This window comes from Marmota marmota, unplaced genomic scaffold (genome assembly GCF_001458135.2).
Source record: "Marmota marmota marmota unplaced genomic scaffold, marMar, whole genome shotgun sequence".
In the NCBI taxonomy this organism is placed as follows: Eukaryota; Metazoa; Chordata; class Mammalia; order Rodentia; family Sciuridae; genus Marmota; species Marmota marmota.
Window position 1 is genome coordinate 19,609,483 of NW_026000242.1, and position 18,130 is coordinate 19,627,612.

Below are 18,130 nucleotides of genomic sequence, written 5' to 3' on the forward strand. Positions count from 1 at the left end.
CCCTTCTTTACTCTGCTTTTTTGGTTTCTTGAAACCACAAGGCTTACTCTTGACTATGACTTTCCTTCTATCTGCCACATTCTTCCTTCTGTTCACCTGAGTTGTTCCTACAAAGTTCTCACCTGAAGCGTCACTTCCTTGAATCTCTTTAGGTTAAGCACTATGGCTCTTTGTTCCCAGAGTACTGACTTCCCTACTCTGTTGTTTATTCAATGCTACCTTTTCTGATAAACTATAAGGATAGCTTCTTTGGGACAAGATATATATGTCTATCATGTTTACCCCTTGACATCATCAGTTTCATAGTGTTTGGCATCAGAAAAGCATTAATCACATTTATAAATTTTTTAGATGCCAAAGTGGATGAATGTGAGAAATATAAAAAATTTGAGGCAGAAAAATATATTTTCAGTAATCATTATATCTAACATTTCACATGGCCTAGCATATAGTGCCAGTTTAATTTTTTTTTTTTTGCCTGAGTGAAGGAATGCCATTCTTGACCCTTGTTAGCCTTAGCTTATTTACATAAAATCTCTATAATAAACTAGCACTACATATAATATTTTCAGTTGCTTGTTCTCTTCATACTGGTGTTCTATGCCAAATTGCAAGGTTTTGAGGTCTTAAATTTTGCATGGACCTGGGCTCAAGCTGCTATGTATTTATTTATATTCAATGTGTTCATACACTTTTATAAGAAGCCACAGCTGCCAATTTCAAAGAACCTTGCAAATAGTATCTCTTATTCTCCCTGCCACACCACCATGACATGTACCCACCCTTTTCAACTAGGGAGCTACATTGTTCTCTAACCATCACAAGCTGCTCTGGATATTTTTCTGTGAAATAGAGAAGGCATAAGTGAAAACAATAGAATCAACAGGTCATTGAAAGATGGAATGCAAATCCCAAACAATAAAGGTCACTTTGGGGAGGTGGACATTTTTCTACATTTACAAATGAAAACAAGTTTAGCCCAGAAAAACAAAATATCCCAAAGAGATGATGAAAGTGAGAAATATTACCTATTCCCTGATTGGAAAGATGGGTAAACTATGATAAAGCCTGAAACTTCTTGAAAATTTATTATTACAATTAAGATTAAATGCCTATAAAGCTTTCAAGAAAAATAAAGAGGAAAAGTGTTCAGATTTTGTGGCCAGTCTTCAATATACTTACTTTAAATAGTTGTGCCAATTACAATAATTCATGTAAAACTGCTTTAAAGGATATTAACTTCAGTATTAACAATATAAGACAACAAATTTGAGTGTACTTACATACATAGTATAATATGAGCCACTATTTTTAGCAAATAAAAGAAACACAAGTTCTTTATGAAAATAATCTAAAGCAAATAACACTGAGAAATATATGAATTTATCACAACCATGCCATTATAACATACAAAGAACTTCAGAGCATTCCGATATTTTTCTAAAATGACAGTATTTGTCCTTCCCTCTTCCCCTTCTCCATCCTTTTTTCCTTCCATTCTTCCAGCATTGATAGAGTATTTCCAGGTACATACTCAGCAGACAGAGAGAGGGAAAGGCACTGCATGATTCTTCTCTACCTGATAATTTTCATTTTCTACTCTATTACTTTTTCTCCAATAATTCTACAGCCTAGAGAACAGAAAGCAAACAAACATTTTGAATGCATCCTCATGTCTTCAAATGAGTCCTACTTGTGGGCTGGCAAACTGAATGAAAAGACTTGGAAAGATGAAAAAAGAGAAGAACAAGGAAAGACCCTCTGGAAGTTTTCTAAAGAGATAAGGAATCACCTACATTGAGTCTTCAATAGCAGGTCAACTTCTAATATAAACATGAACAAAGATGAGGAGTGTAACACTGAACAAATTTGTAGATGGGAGAGAAGGGTAGGAATTTTTAAGCACTCATGCCCCACAGCTTGAATTTTCTCTAAAATCAAGTCTGTGACAAAGTGGAATCTTAAGGAAAGTAGTAAAGTTTAAAACATTATAATGGAATATGGAAGCAATGCTCAGGGCCCATCTAATACATTTCACATCTAAACATTTCTCATCTCCCATGCCACTAGCAGAGATTAGCAGTCTGTATATGAACAGAGACTGCCCCAAGTTCAAAGATTTCCAGAAAGGATGAAGAGGGAAGAAAAGTGAGTTAGGACACTGGAAAGGTGGGAAGAGAATGGTTAAAGTTATATACCGTGCATTCCAGGATCAGAAAAGAGCGTGATGAAGTAGAATACTATCCGTGAAGTGACTGAAAAGCCTAGTGCAAGAGTGAAATATGCTTGTTACCAAAGAATGATATGTTTACATCAGAGGATTCAAACCAGGCTCAACAGTAAGTAATAAAAATGGCAGAATATGAAAATATCTGATAGTTTATATACAAAATCATGTCAGTCTCATAGTTATCAGCAAAAAGATTGTATAATACAATGGCCATACACTCATGCAATTATTAATTACTAAATAATTTAGTCTTACCTGTATTGCAAGGGCACGAGCTACAAGACCTCTAAGGTACTGTAAGGGATCTTCTGGGCCTTCCCACTTGTTCTGCCATATGAGGGGACACTGGAATTTAAAAGGGGCCAAAATTAACTTTATGTATATTACATATAAAAGACCTTCAACATTACTGTGATGGGGATAAAATCTGACATAATTCACATTATACATATCATGATTCCTTCTTATTAATATTTCTGTTTTCCTTGATTTCATTAAAATACAATGACATAGAATAAGTTAATACATTTCCTTAAAAGGAGAATTCTTAAGGAAAATTTCTTCAAAAAATAAAATTCTTAAAATCATTTTCCTGAAGTATGATAATAACAGAGAAAGCATCACCCCAAAATACTGTGATTATATAGTTGAGAAACTACTCCTATCTAGAATATATCAACAATGAAAATTATATAATAACCAGACTTAGAGTAGAAAGGGGCCTTAGAAAACATCTAGTCTCATTGGAGGAGTGAAATAAACCTTCTAAAATATATGGTAGATTAAGGTCACAATTATGCTTTGAATTTAAAATAGTTGTGATTATAAAACAAGAACCTAAATCCCTTAATGCCTGTATTGAGACTTGAGATTTAAGTTCCTCTCCTCGAATACTGGCCCAGTAACTAGTTGGAAGTGATGCTGTGCTAATTTCCAGGTCTAAGCTATAAGAAACTGTTGCTTATATTTCTTGTCTTTTGAAACTCAGTCATTTTTTCATCTAAATGTTCTTGGACAGGCTCACATGTATAGCAATAAAGGCTCCCAGCTCTGAACCAGTGAAGACTTACCAGCCATATCAGTGACTGTGTGAACGAGACAAGTTTTCTCTCTAAAACCCTACCCAGATTTCAGATTTTTAAGCTAAAAATAAACATTTAAAATGAAATGGTTTTAAAATAAGATTTGGTAAATTTGTTCTGCAGTAAGACTTACCTGATAAATTTTGATACCTAAAAGTAGAATGCTACCTTAACAAAAACCTATGGCTTTACAACTGGGTGGTGGGTTGAACTGGAAGGACATTTAGAAGAGTATAAGTGAAAACAGAGAATGTTTGTGGAAACCCAAGGGACTTTGTAGACTTAAAAGGAGGAAGAATCTAAGATAAGAGTATCATAAAGACTACTAGGATACACTTTGCAGAGCCTCTGTTAAACAATAAGACTTCAATGAATCTTAAAGGTGCTGTTCCATAACTGTCAGCACCTTGATCTAGGCCTTTCCAGCCTCGAGACTGTGAAAAATAAATTTTTGTTGTTTGAGCCTCCTGTTCCATGATTCTTTGGTACATAAGTACAAATTAAGACAGTATTTGTCTTTAAAATACAGACAATTCATAGCATCTTTAGCTTAGTATATGTATAAACCTGAACACATTAAAAATGCTTATAATGAAGATTAGCTTTGGAGAGAAAGATAAGTTTATCATCAAACATTCAGAAAGTAAGATGATAATCTGTAAATTGTATTTCATGTAATGAAATCTAATAAAAATATATTGAATGTCTATATGTGGAATATATCAATGTCAATAATGAATCTCTAAGCTTTTACTTTCCTGGAGAGTTTAAAATTTTGTGGATTATTTCTATATTACATTCATTTAGGCCAATATCATTTGCCATTCTTTAATGTAGATATGAACATACGTAGACACATTGTGGTCACAATAATTTATATAAATTTATCAATCTTAATGAATGTGCATCAAGAGCAGTAGTAAATGGGCTGAAGGTTTACATTAAAATTTGATCTATAAACATTATAAAACTAACAATAATTTCCATAATTTACCACACTGTTAAATGAGTCATAACAATAAAACAAATTCAACACACTATGAATTTAATAGAATTTAGGTAATTGTGATTATTAATGCAAGGCATTTTGCTTCCACAGTAATTGTTCATCACAGCATATATGAATACTAATATAAATCAGAACTTGAACAATTACTGAGCTAGTCTCAGTAATTTCTGGCATTAACGCAACAAATCAATAAACTGTCTCAGGTTAAAAAAAAAAAAACTTGAGGTCAAATCCATTAGTTTGCTTTATCTTTGATAGTATTAGCCGGCTATTCATCGAAACACAAACTAGATACCAAGCATGTGCACTCATGTTTAAACATCTTGCTATGTGCGTCCAAACTACATAAAAAGTTGACAAACAATTCCCAATTATACATTCATTTGAATCTCTAGTATTTAGACTTGTGTAAACTTAAAATCCCAAACTGACAATATGTTCACCTCAAAAGTCTCCTGATTTCCTTTTTAATCCACCTGCACACACACTCTGAAACCTCTGCTATAAAGCAGACCCTCACACAGAAAGATGTTAGCTCTTACTCCTCCTGAAATTATATAATAAAACTATGTATATGCATATTTTAAAACTGCATCCATTTCAATTTTTAAAGTGATCCAAAAAGTTAAAATCCAGTAGTTTTTTTTTTTAATTTAGGAGACACTAGAATTTTGCTCTACTATTGAAGGATTCCCTGGTTTAAAAAGATAAAAAGCCATGTAGTATTACCAACAAGTATGATTAGGAAAGTTGAAATGTGTAGCCAATATATATGTTGACTTTACTTGCCTTTTTGGTGAGAAGAGGGATACTGAAGAATGAACCCAGAGGCACCTTACCACTGAGCCACATCCTTAGGCTTTTTAAAAATTTTAAATTTTGAGTCAGAGTCTCATGAAGTTGCTTAGGGCCTCACTTAGTTGCTGAGGCTGACCTAAACTTGTGACCCTCCAGCCTCAGCCTCTGCCTCTGGAGTTGCACATATTGCCTTTAAAAAGAATTCAATTAATGTTGTAAGAACTGCAATACAACCTTTTAATATCTACAAATGGTAAGTTACCATTGCACTTACCTTAAAACCCATGTTCTACCATATAAAAGAAAACAGTATTTTACAATGTCTTCATTAATTATAAGTTATTGTTTCTTCATTTAAAAAAATAGATTAGGCATAACCCCAGAAATTATCAAAGGAATAAAAGAATCATAATTCTTTCTAGAAAAATTCCTTTGTCATTCATGCCAGGTACATTAAAGAAAATGTCAATTAATGATCTATTTCCTAAATAACTTGAAATCATATCACATAATACAGAAGCTGTCACATTCAAATGTAACAAAAAATTAAATTTTTATTCTGAAATAGGTTAGTACTGAATTCTCAATTTCATTAAAACTCATTAGAAAGTAAACAAAGTATTTTACTCACCTTGTTTTTGTGAAAGTCAGTCTACTCTCATTTGAGTTTTAGTAAACATCTTAAACTATTTCTATAAATACTATTATGATATAGTTTAAATATATTTGCAAAATGAACTTTTCATCATTTGAAAGGCTTTTAACAAATTCATTCTCACAAAAATGATAAAATTATATCAAAGGGAGTATTATGTTTGAAGGCTGTATTTATTCCTGTGTAATATAGAAGGTGATAAATGACATATTAAAATTATCCACATCTTATATAAACACATTTTAATTAGGAAATAAGCCATCTGATTCTATTGTTATTGCCTATTGCTAAGCCAAATTAGAAAATATTTAGAAGATCTTAATGGTTCAGGGAAAAGGGAAAAAATAAATAAAATTTTATGACCCCTTTGTAAAATATTTTGGTCTTAAGAAAGGATTTTCATATAATTAAGCCCCTTTAGTTCTTTGTCTTTCAGAAGGATCTAATCTAAGCCATATTATATTTGATTCATAGAAAATGATTTAAAGTTATTATTTTCTTTCAGGTATTTATGCCAAAGTTTACCCAGATGTTAACAGTAGAAGTAAAATAAGAAACCAAAGTTGGCAATTACATTTTATATTATTTTATTATTTATATCACATAAAATCTCTTGAAATACCATGGTTCCAGGCTGTAACTATTTCTTACTGAAAGTGATGTACAAAGTATCCCAACTTCCATAAACTGAAATACATCATGAGTTGTTCTGTTTATAATGAAATTCTCCAAATTAACAAAAACAACTATTTTAAAAGTGTGTTTGCTATGAGCCAAGTACTTTACCCATATTTAACTATCAAAAGAATCACATGAAGTAGGTACCATTATTATCCTTATTTTACAAGTGAGAAAAACAGTTTGGAGATGTTCACAGAACCGCCCTAAGGTTACATACCTACTAATTTGTAGACACATTCTGGAGGCCACATACTTAGCTATTTTGCTATACTGTATTATTTCTACATAAAATATCCATGAGAGAGAATAGAAGAGTGTTGAATGTCTTCTTAATGGTAGAGAGATGTAGGAAATTATAGATAGGCTACATTTTTATATTAAAATAGATAGGACATTTAGACAGACTACTACAAGTTTCCTTATATTGAGTATACATAGCAGAAAAGAAAAACTTTTGATTGCCCTACTGAAATCTTTTCTAGACTCCAAGTGCTGTAAAATTCATATTCTCCAAATGGCTAAAAATCAGTCTACAAACACCCTTCCAAATTTTTTGTCTCTTCAATTAATCTGAACTGCGTGATTTTTACTATCATTTAAAGGGAACTAATTATTTAGTAGAAGTGTTTATTTCTTCTGCTGCTGCTGAACATATCCTGATTTTTTACTGGATAGCTATATCTCACTTAATCTCAGTATATGTGTTACAGATGAAACCATCCCCACCTCCAGGAATAGGTATTTGTTGGTTGAACCCCTACACAAATGAAAGTTTTGCATGTCCTGCCCACAGAATTAGCATGGAAAAAGGAACAACATTCAAACTGGTTTGGATCAAAGTATATCCCAAGATTTTTGCTCGAGTTACCAAGAAAAAGATGTTCTCTCTGTTGGTAGTCTATCACCATATATAGAGAGGACTTGCTCCAAAGTGAAATTAACATAGATTTCATTACATATACAGAAGAGATAGATAGCATAAACTGAGATCCTTAATGACAATTTTAAGCTCCATCAAGCTGATTTAATGCTAACTACCACTAAGACTCTATCTGAGCCAATAAACTTCCACATGACTTCAACCATTTTGACTTCAGTTGTCTGTTATTAACCACAAGAATCCAACAAATAAAGACCTACTTAAATAATGAAATAAAAACATACAGTATTGGCTTACCTTTTGGTTTAATAAAGCACTTGCCAATTTTTGGACTTCTGAACTCAGTAAGGTAGTTCCTCTGATGACTTTGCTGAGGGCAGCAAGAGACTGATGCACACTTTGTACTAAACGAATGGCATTATATTGTTCTAGAAGGATGAATGATAATATTGGAGATCCTTGCCGATCATTAGGAGGAGACACTTTCTGATGAATCAGATTTGAATTCTAAAAGAAAAATGTCATTTACTGAAAAGTAGCACAAACCACTGATATAGTAAAACATTTAAAAAGTTATTATAACCTTTTATTGTTCTGTTGTAAAACTGTTTTAAAATACTGTTGCTTTATGAATGGGCAAATTTATTAAGACTACAAAAAGGAATTTTGGAGTTTACCAACATTTAAAGTGGCATATGGGGTGAGAATGGTAAAAGGGAAACCACAATGAGAAGCAGGAGTCAGTAACAATAGGAAGATAGTAGAAGAAACAGGACCCTATAAGCCAACATGCAGAGCAGGAAAGTTACACTCCATCACCCAAAAGAGAACAGAAAAAGAATCATGGTTTAAATACAAAATGCAAACAGATGTTTTAATCTGAATGCTACCTATACATGCAGCAGAAAACTACACTAAACATCTTGTGGTCAAGACCAGTCAGTATTGTATCTTCATGTTTCTTTTTTATATCTGTACTTTAACAGAGGGAAATGTGTGATGTGGTATATTGAAATTTGGGAGTTTCTCAAAAAATTTTTTGACATTTTTAAAATTTGTACTTTTAGATATACACGACAGTATATTTTGACATGTTAATCATAATGGAGTATAACTTATTCTAATTAGCATCCCATTCTTGTGGTAAGTTTCTCAGATTTTTAAGAAAAACTCAAGGCTATTTTAAAATAGCTTAAATGATTCTATGATTATTTTTAAAATTAAAAAAACCTTTCAGTAGCTTTGTTTTTAAAATATTTTTTAAATTGTCAATGAAGATCTATTTTATTTATTGATATGTGGTGCTGAGAATCAAACCCAGAGCCTCACACGTGCTAGGCAAGTGGTCTGCCACTGAGCCACAATCCCAGCCCCCTTTCATAGTTTTCTTAAAGTGTAAGAGATAACTGTGAAGTCCTGTTCTCTAACCTGATGTTATCCTAGTTTTCTCTATATAGTCTTACAATCCTAGTCAAAATCCTTTCTCTTTGTTTAACTGGTTGCCATATCCACATGGTCTGCAATAGCACTGTCCCTATTTTATCCATTTAGCATAATAAATAATTTACTAATGTAATAGTGATTATTGTCATTAAATATATTGTATTAGCATAAAATCAGACCTGAAATCAAATTTAGGATATGGGCTTAAATGTGCTATTTTTATTTCAATTACTCTATAAAAATATTAATATTATTGAAATTTTGATTTCACACACATAGTGTACATACATGTATATAAATAACTACAAAGTCAACTGAGTTCAAAGGGAAAAAAGTATCATATTATCAAAAATTGAATAGAATTAACTTTGGATGACAGCATTAAATAAATAATACTTACACATTTCCAACCTTAATCAACTAGAACAAAATTTGGGCTATAGACCTTCTGGAATTCTTAACATTAAGAGACTTCCTAGAAATGTATGATATTTGGTCTTTAAACATTCATCAATATTAGCAAGCAAATGAGCAAATTATTTAGAGTTTGGATTTTATTGCTATTCTATTAGGTTTGATAATGACAAACATGCATCATTTAAATCAAGAATACCCAAACTTACAACATTCAAGTTAGATTCCATTTATCTATCATCCAAGCAAATAGAAAGCATGATGTACTAAACTTTTTAAAATTTTGATTTAAAAGAGTAACTATCAATAATTACTAAAATTCAACTTGCCAAGTAAATGTAAAATGTACATGGGATATCAAAAACAAAAAAAATATGTAAAATATTGCATACTTTTTATATGAATGTTGCAATACTAATATTTTGGATATATCATGTGAAATAAAATATATTAATCAAATCAATATCATCTGTTTCTACATTTTAAGTGTGGGTCCTAGAAAATTTAAAATTGCATACTAAGGAAAGAAGATGGCAATTAGAGAAAGGGTGCAAATCCCAGTAGCTCCTCAGCACCAGACTTATAAAACGGGAAGATGGCTTCTCAGTCAGGTGGGTAACTAGGGGAACTCACTGAAAATTAATAGCGAACTGTATTAAAACAAAACCCCCAAAACTATAGAGATAAGTCAGAAACTTGAATATAAGAAATAATACATTAGAGAAGCACCAGCAGAGTGGAAAGGGGGGAGGGGGAGTTGAGCAGTGCACACAAAGGAGATGATGTGACAAAGAAATGAAAAAATAAAGAATTGACTTGGGGTAACCTGTGGATTAGTGAGGAAGGCTGATTTTAATAGTCAGTAGAGGAAGAAAATCAGTGAAAGCAAATCCAAGAATAACTCCCTGGGAGGGATAGCCTTCTAGGCTTGAAAAATGGCCAGTGCTTACTTGGGAAGGCTGGGTTGGGTGCTCCCCATCACTGGGGAAAGTTTCTGCTTGCCCTATGGGAAAAAGTATCCACTAGCTGCACTTGCAATACCAGAGAAAGGAGCCCCCAGTGCACTCCCTATAAAACTGTCCTCCCCCCCTCCTACCAATGGGAGACAGGAGATCAGGAACCCCAGCAACTAACCAAAAAAACTTCTAGGAAGGCATCTGAACCAGAGAGACTAAAATAGGCACAAAGAAAATTTTGCATGGACCATTCAGGCTCTGAATCCCAAGAGAAAAAGGTCCCATTGTTGGTGAGAAAGCTACCATTGTTGCTGGTGCTAGAGCAGCTATACAGGAACATCTGTGATCCAAGGCCAATACTTGGTATTTCATATTCATAGCAGAGAAGCTGAAACTTGTAAAAGTTTTGTTCCTATGCCTAACACTGGATTTTACCAGAGACCCTAGAGATCAGACATCCTGCAGAGGCTGGCATCTCCCCTGCAATAGTGCGTGTGGATCGACTCTTTAACAGTCACCTAGAGTTCCAAAGTTTGGTCTAGATTAAACCCCAATTACTGGAATTTCCATTTTAGAACACTGCAACACCTGCACCTCAGTAATACACAATTTAGCAGTACCTAAACTGTGCTAGCCTACCGTGCATGAGGGGACTGGAAGCTGAGATACTGCGACCAGGTATGTCTGCTAGCCACAAAACCTGGCAGCTAAGCAAGAACAACAAAGGCATTGGACCTCTGGGTTACAAAGCCAAAAACAAATACAAAGAATGAAAATCCATCTTTGCCAATAGTTTTGACCACCTCTTCATACCCTATTATTTAATCTATTTATTTTGGTAAATTTAAACTTTTTTTTTAATAGCCAAGGCAATTCTTAACAAGAAAAGTGATGCAGGAGACATCACAATACCTGATCTCAAATTACACTACAGAGCTATAGTTGCAAAAACAGTATGGTATTTCCAACAAAATAGACATGAAGAACAAAGGAATAGAATAAGACACAGACAAACCCACATACTTATAACCATCTAATACTTGACAAGGATGCCAAAAATATATGTTAGAGAAAAGATATCCAGTTTTCCTACCCCTATTAGTTAAAAAGGCTATATGTAGTAGAATGAAGTTCGATTCCTATCTTTCACACTATACAAAAATCAAATCGAATGGGTTAAAGAATCAGAAATTAGACCAGAAACTTTGCAACTGGTAGAAGAAAACAGTGTCAATATTCCATCATAAAGGTGCAAGTACCAACTTTCTCTACAAGAATAAATAAGTAAAATGCCATAAAATTAAAAAGTTTCTGTACAACAAAGGATAACAAAGGAAATGATTAAGAGCATGAAGCCTACAAAATGAGAGAAAATCTAAAATCAATATATTATAGTAATACAGCTGCTGCACTATTTATAGCAGTTCAATTCACAATAGCTAAATTATGGAATCAACCCATATGCCCATCAATAGATGAATGAATCCAGAAAATGGTATATATACATAATGGAGATTTCCTCAGTCATAAAGAAGAATTAAATAATGGCATTTGCTGGCAAGCTGATGGGAATGGATAAAAATCATGCTAACAAAAAAAGCCAGACTCAGAAAAATAAAGGGTTAAGTGTTTTCTTTCATGTGTGGAAGCTAGAGCAAAATAAGGGAAAGAAGAAGGTGGAGAAATGGAAAAAAAACATCATAAGGATCAAGGGAAGATCAATGGAGAAGGTGAACAAGAGGGAGGAAAGAAGGGAAAGAAATATGGAAGCAATCTAACAAAATCATGATATATACATGAATAAATGTACCAAAGGGAATTTCACCTTTATATATATGTAGATAGTATCAATCAAAAGTAAATGAAGAAGTGAAAGGAAGATCAGTGGAGGAAGGAGAAATTGAGAGGGAGGAGGAGAGGAAAAGGCAGGAATGGGGATTGAATCAAATTCCTTGTAGGTATAAATGTTGTCAAAAGAAACCCAAATATATATAAATATAATGCTTTAATTAAAAATTGCCTATATAGCTCTCATTTGTGCTACATATTATGCTTCTACTGAACAGTATCCATCTAGAGGTTATCAAATAAAATGCTGTAAGTCTAGCAATAATAAGAAGAAAAAGAACATATAGTAGAGTCTAAATAATTATTCATTAGTGAAAGATTAAAAAACTAGAGAAAAATAAATGGTAAAGAAAACTGCGATAAATTAGAGAGTGGGAAAAGTATAGCAGAAAACAGCAAAGTATATTGTGATATGCACTATAACATAATCCATTTCCCACAAGACTTCATAAAACTTTAAAAAAATTAATGTAAAATAATTCAAATTCTAAAAATATAGATAATCCATACATTCTCAAAGGATAAAGAATATTCATGACATGTTGGATTATTACATAGTCTTAAAAATAAATTCAAATCAAGTAATATTTACAATTCAAATATAGCTACAATTACCAAATGAGCACCACAGTTTGTGACACCTGTGCAAGTGTCTTGCAGCAAGCAAGGATATTCTCATACCTCTTCATCTGTGTAAACAATAAAACCCCCTATTTTGCCTCAGCCACTTTGACCTGGGTTTCCCAATCACTTGCAATACCAACAGTCCTAATTAGTAATCAGTCCAAAGAAAGGAAAAAAAGAATAAACACAAAATGTGTGTTAATATAAACTAATCCAAATTTATATAAATTGACTTAATGTTCTAGTTAAAAATTGAGCAAAATCCAAGAAAGTTGAGGATAAAATATAAGTAAAGATATATCTAGAAAATAATAACTTAAAAGCTGACAGATTTATTAAGATCAGAAAATACAAAAATCATAAGAGCTAAATAGAATCACTTTATAATGAATATTCAAAGCCAGCTTGAAGAAAGATAGAGAAAACTTCTTTTTCTCTTTTTTGGTCTGCAAACACCATTTTCAGAGAACTTAAGGGTGAGGAGAACTTTTATAAGAGGGAGCAAAGTGGGACAAAAGGCAGGAAAATGGCATCTGCAGATTTAAATATCCAGAGAACCTGTCAAGATCAACTCCTTTGGTGTCTGTCTTCAGCAGAAGGAAGTTTTTATTCACAGTATAAGGAAGTTTATATCTGTTTTAAATCCTGCATAAAAAAAAAAAAAGTTATCAGGAAGTTGCCCTCAATTTCTGAGGAAGACAGTTTGTTTCATTAGGAATTTGTATAAAACTTTGATGGTCAAAAAACCATCAAATAAGTGTAAAGTTTTGAAAATAATATTTTAAAAACTTCATTTTAGGAACAATTTGAGTGTAACAGTCAAGAAGAGTAAAATACACATTCTTTTCAAACACAGTATAAAACAGTTTGAAAAATGATGACATAAAGCAAGTTTCAAATCTTGAAATATCAATGTCTTAAGACCCTTTCTTCCAATTACTATGGATTAAAGTTAAAATCTATAAGGTAGTCAGGAAAGAGAGAATGATTTAAAAATATGTTATATAAAATATCATAGTGGAATTGATAAAATATTTAAAACTGAATAGCTATGAACATATACATATCAAAACTTGTGGGATACATTTAAAATGGAACTCAGTAACAGAGTCATCAGTATTTAAGGGAAAAAAATAAGGAAGAATTACAAAATTAAACACCCATACCAAGAGGCAGAATATTAGAACAAAAAGAACAAAATATGAACAATATGTACAAATAAAAAGGCATATCCTATTTTGAGGTCTTTCTCTCTGATTACCTCAGACAGTTCATTTTGTTCTTCTAGTTCTAGGGCAGGTAGTTGCTTCATGAAAACATCAGCTACTCCTGTTTAGTTTCTGGTTTTCAGCTCTCCAACACTTTTGTGAACAATTCCCTATATTAAATTATCTGTTAAAATAATTGGTATTCTTTCTGCTTTGCTAACAAACTCCACAGGTAAAAAGTGAGTCATTTAAAATTACTTCTTTGGGGATGGGGAGCATAAAAAGCTTTCCTAAGTACTAAATCACAAGGGAAATTTTTCACCTAGGACTTACTGAAACAATTATTTAATTTATGGAGTTTCAGATGTTTTGGGAATGCATAAAGAAACCTCTAAGCACAACTGAATAATGCTTTTATCCAAAGAAGGTATACAAAAATATAGTATTATATATCATGATTTGCCTCAACTTAGGGGGAAAAAAAAGAAAAAGAAAATTGAACAAGATGAAGAGGAAGAAATCATCAATTTTAAAGATATTCTTAGTTTAAGAAAATAAGAAATTACCACTCCTGTTAACTTTATTTTAGTACTCTAGGTTTTCATTTCTCTTCAGTGCATTTTTTTTTTTTTTGAAATTAAGCTCTTATGAGTCTACGAGTTAAATCTGACAGATACACAAATTTACTTACCAATGTGGACAAAGAAATCTAGTTACTGGTTCAACTCTTTTTCAGGAAAAAAAAAATTGTCATCTCTTTTTTTCTCTCAATAAATTCTATTGAGAGATATAATTCTATTGACATAAAGCATGTGAAACAAATACCAGGGAAGGCTACATGAAATGAGATGTTAAATGGTGCATCTGATAATTTAAAATATCACAACATATGAATTTTTAACAATGTAACAATAAAAAATTATGTATTATAACATATTACTTTTCTAAAAAAGATATGATCACTAGCAGACACTAAAAATTAAAGATGCAGTTTTAACCTTCAAGTATGAAAGTCTAAATTATATCTTGTCTATCATATCTAATAAAATATCTTGAATATGATTAATGTCATAAACACTACTAGAGCTTGCTATACCAAAGCTTTAAAGAAATAAAGATAACATTTAATCCATGAAGAGTCTGTATGTTTTACAAAATATGTTCACTTCTATTTATTAGATATACCCAGCACCTCTGTGAACATTGATTTTGCTTTTGAAATATTTTTGACTCTTTTTACTCCATGTTCACAGTGCCACAATATTTAAAATCCCCTCCACCTTTAGGCTTCTAACAGCTTCTTAACCTAATCCATATCATCAATTTACCTATATGAAACATGAACCTTTTCATATCACCTCTCCACCTCATTGGTTTTATTATAACACTACTGCCTAAAAGATAGTGTAACTACTCCAGTCTGACGTTAAGCCCTCTCTAATAAGATCCTAAGATTTTTTTTCTACAGTTAGATTAGAATAATAATCAGGGCAGACTTCTCCTTCTCCCTGGAATAACATTCTATTGATTTTATTTTCCTTCTAGAGAATTCTTTAATATGTAACCTTCAAAAAGGAGTCTTTGTTGACTTTCCTCTCAGATTAGTCACTCACCAGGGCTCCCAAAGAACTGTAATACCTGTACTTTTGTTTGTTATTATAATCTTCAACATAATTTCTAATGTAAATCACTAACACCTGGTATAGTGACTATCACATAGCAATCCTTCAACCCATATTTGATAATGAATGAAGGAAAAAATGAGTGAAGGGAATGAGGTTATTACTTTTTTTTCCTTCACGATAAAGTTAAGAATGAAAGTCCAGAACCACTTAATAGGAAAAGATTAGAATCTGGAGCACTGCCTGTTCTTTTCATCAAACATTCATTTATTTTCTTTGTGTAAGTATAACTTTTCTTTTAATTTGAGCTAGCAATTAACCATAACCTGAAAAAATGAAAACTCTAAAACTAGAATAACAGTTCTTTCAATTATCTATATGCATAAAATTTGAAATTCTCCCCAAATTAGAGAATTCATAATTGAGTGCCATACTTTACCTTCCCTAGTTTCAAACACAACTTTTATGAAGATTATGTTAAAACTTGGCACTACAGAAACATGAAGAGGAAAATGAGTAATAGTTGAGAAGGCTGTTGAAGGAAGACTTTACCTGGCCTTTATTGCTATTGCAGAGCAGGGAGATTCTGGGAGAAAGAAAGATTATTAGAAAGTCCCCACAGACAGGTCTACTATGGTTTGTTCCATAGCACTGAAATCTGCTTTTCTATGGAAGATGCTATGAAGTCAAGTTGTGAGAGGGGAAAAAGGTTTTCTTCTGGAAAATTACTTTGCTAATGATATAAAGGATGATGCAGAGAAGGTATTTACCATAAGCAGAATGAAATTTGGAGTTTTCTGCAATAATTCATATGAGAAAAAGCAGAAACCTAAATCATGGTAATGGTACTGGGAAGGAAATGGGAAAGAGAATAAAACCCAAAACATTATAGCAGGATGAACTGCAAGATATTTGAAAGATTTGGCTATTAAGAACTTAAGATAATGATATAATATTTATATTACAAATAAATAAAATCTCAAAAAGTCGGCTGACTTTTGAACAAAATTATCTGCCATAGTTCTGAATTCCATATTTGACAAAGACAAACTAAACCCAGAAGATGGGGTACAACAAGAACAGAAAACATCTGGGAGACAAGTATTTGGTTAGTAGGAGGATGGATGGATATGGTAACTGTCAGGGATAGAGCCAGTTAGGCTACAGAGATATTTAGGTTGCAAACTCCTCTTTTTACTTTACCTTGAATAGATCATCATCAATCATGCCACTACTTCTGGGCTTAAAAAAAATCAATATCAAGCACTGGACATAGGTACCTGATATCTCATAGCATGTAATTCAGCTAGGTAACAGGAACAAAGACTGTTTCTGTTCTGTTTAATACTCCAAATAAAAAGAAAAACAACAACAACAATAAAAAATACCCCCAAAATCTATACCTATATGTATTACAAAGAAATTTATGATAGTAGACAGAATATTCTAAAGGAAAAAAAATCAAAGTCAGTTACAAAGAAATAAAAATCGGATTATAGACTTCTTCAATAAGAAGACTAATAAGTATTATTTTCTAAGAGTTGAAGGAAAAGAATTCAAAGCTAAAAATGGATCTACATTTATTTATACTATCGTCAATTAGCTACATGTGAAATTGAAATAAAAATCTTACACAAAGAACAACATTTAAAAATAATGCTTTAGAAATGCCATTAAATTAGAGGTTACTAGTGCTAAGCCAGGCACCATGTATTCTTTCATTTCAATGAGATGCAAATTTCACAACACTAAGAGAGTAATTAATAAATTCACATACTATTTATTTCCCCCACTACAAGGAAGGCCTGGCTATATTTATTTGGTTTTAGCCTTCTGCAGAAAGTCAAAACCTGAATTAACAAAGCAGTGCTAGCCATCACAGTGGCCTAAGAATCTATTCCACTCCTAAGGGCTAAACCCCATTAGCTCATTTTGAGTGAGTTAATCTCTCCCTAAAGAAATAATAAAGCCCAATTCTTAATTATAGAAAAGGCAGCCAATCCTACAATGAAAGAACTTTACATATTTATTATTCAGTCTCACAAGGAAAATTTTTAAAAAATCAAAGTGATTTCAGCCTACTTTATTAAAGATTAATGTTCATAAAGCTCATAAATATAGTATGGGCTACTGCCTATGTAAAATTGATTTGGGAGGCAGCAGGGTAAGATCAGATTGGAGATTTAGAAAGAATGCTTAGGATTACTGAAATCGACCATTATAAAAAAATTGGATCATATATTTTTAAAGTTTGTGTTAATTACTAATGAAGTTAGAACTTTCTGGGTTGTGTGTCCTTTACAGTAAAAGAACAGGGCACTGTACTGTCATATATATCTAAAAAAACAAAAAACTTTTTCAAAGAAAAGAATAGGAAAGAATTAGCTTCATTCTGTGAGAATGAAAAAAGGAGAAAAAAGTCCTAATCATAGGGTTAAATGCTATGTGTAAGAATGTAAGAAATTCCTGCTTAGAATTGCTTTTGCTATTCTGGGTCTTTTATTTTTCCATATGAATTTCATGATTGCTTTATCCATTTCTACAAGAAATGCCATTGGGATTTTGATTGGCATTGCATTAAACCTATAGAGAACTTTTGGTAATATCGCCATTTTGATGATGTTAGTTCTGCCTATCCATGAACAGGGTATATTTTTCCATCTTCTAAGATCTTCTTCTA

At 32.2% G+C, this 18,130-nt stretch overlaps 1 protein-coding gene across 3 annotated transcripts in view; it reads right to left on the reverse strand.

Moving 5' to 3' along the window:
- The window catches only part of LOC125613920 (cytoplasmic dynein 2 heavy chain 1-like), a 121,011-nt gene that overhangs the window by 42,745 nt on the left and 60,136 nt on the right, over positions 1 to 18,130 (reverse strand). For all 3 annotated transcript variants that reach the window (XM_048795762.1, XM_048795763.1, XM_048795764.1), the window contains 2 exons: positions 7,633 to 7,842; positions 2,486 to 2,575 (listed from right to left, as the gene is read on the reverse strand). In XM_048795762.1, coding sequence (XP_048651719.1) covers positions 2,486 to 2,575; positions 7,633 to 7,842 — 300 coding nt within the window. The remainder of the gene's footprint in view (positions 1 to 2,485; positions 2,576 to 7,632; positions 7,843 to 18,130) is intronic.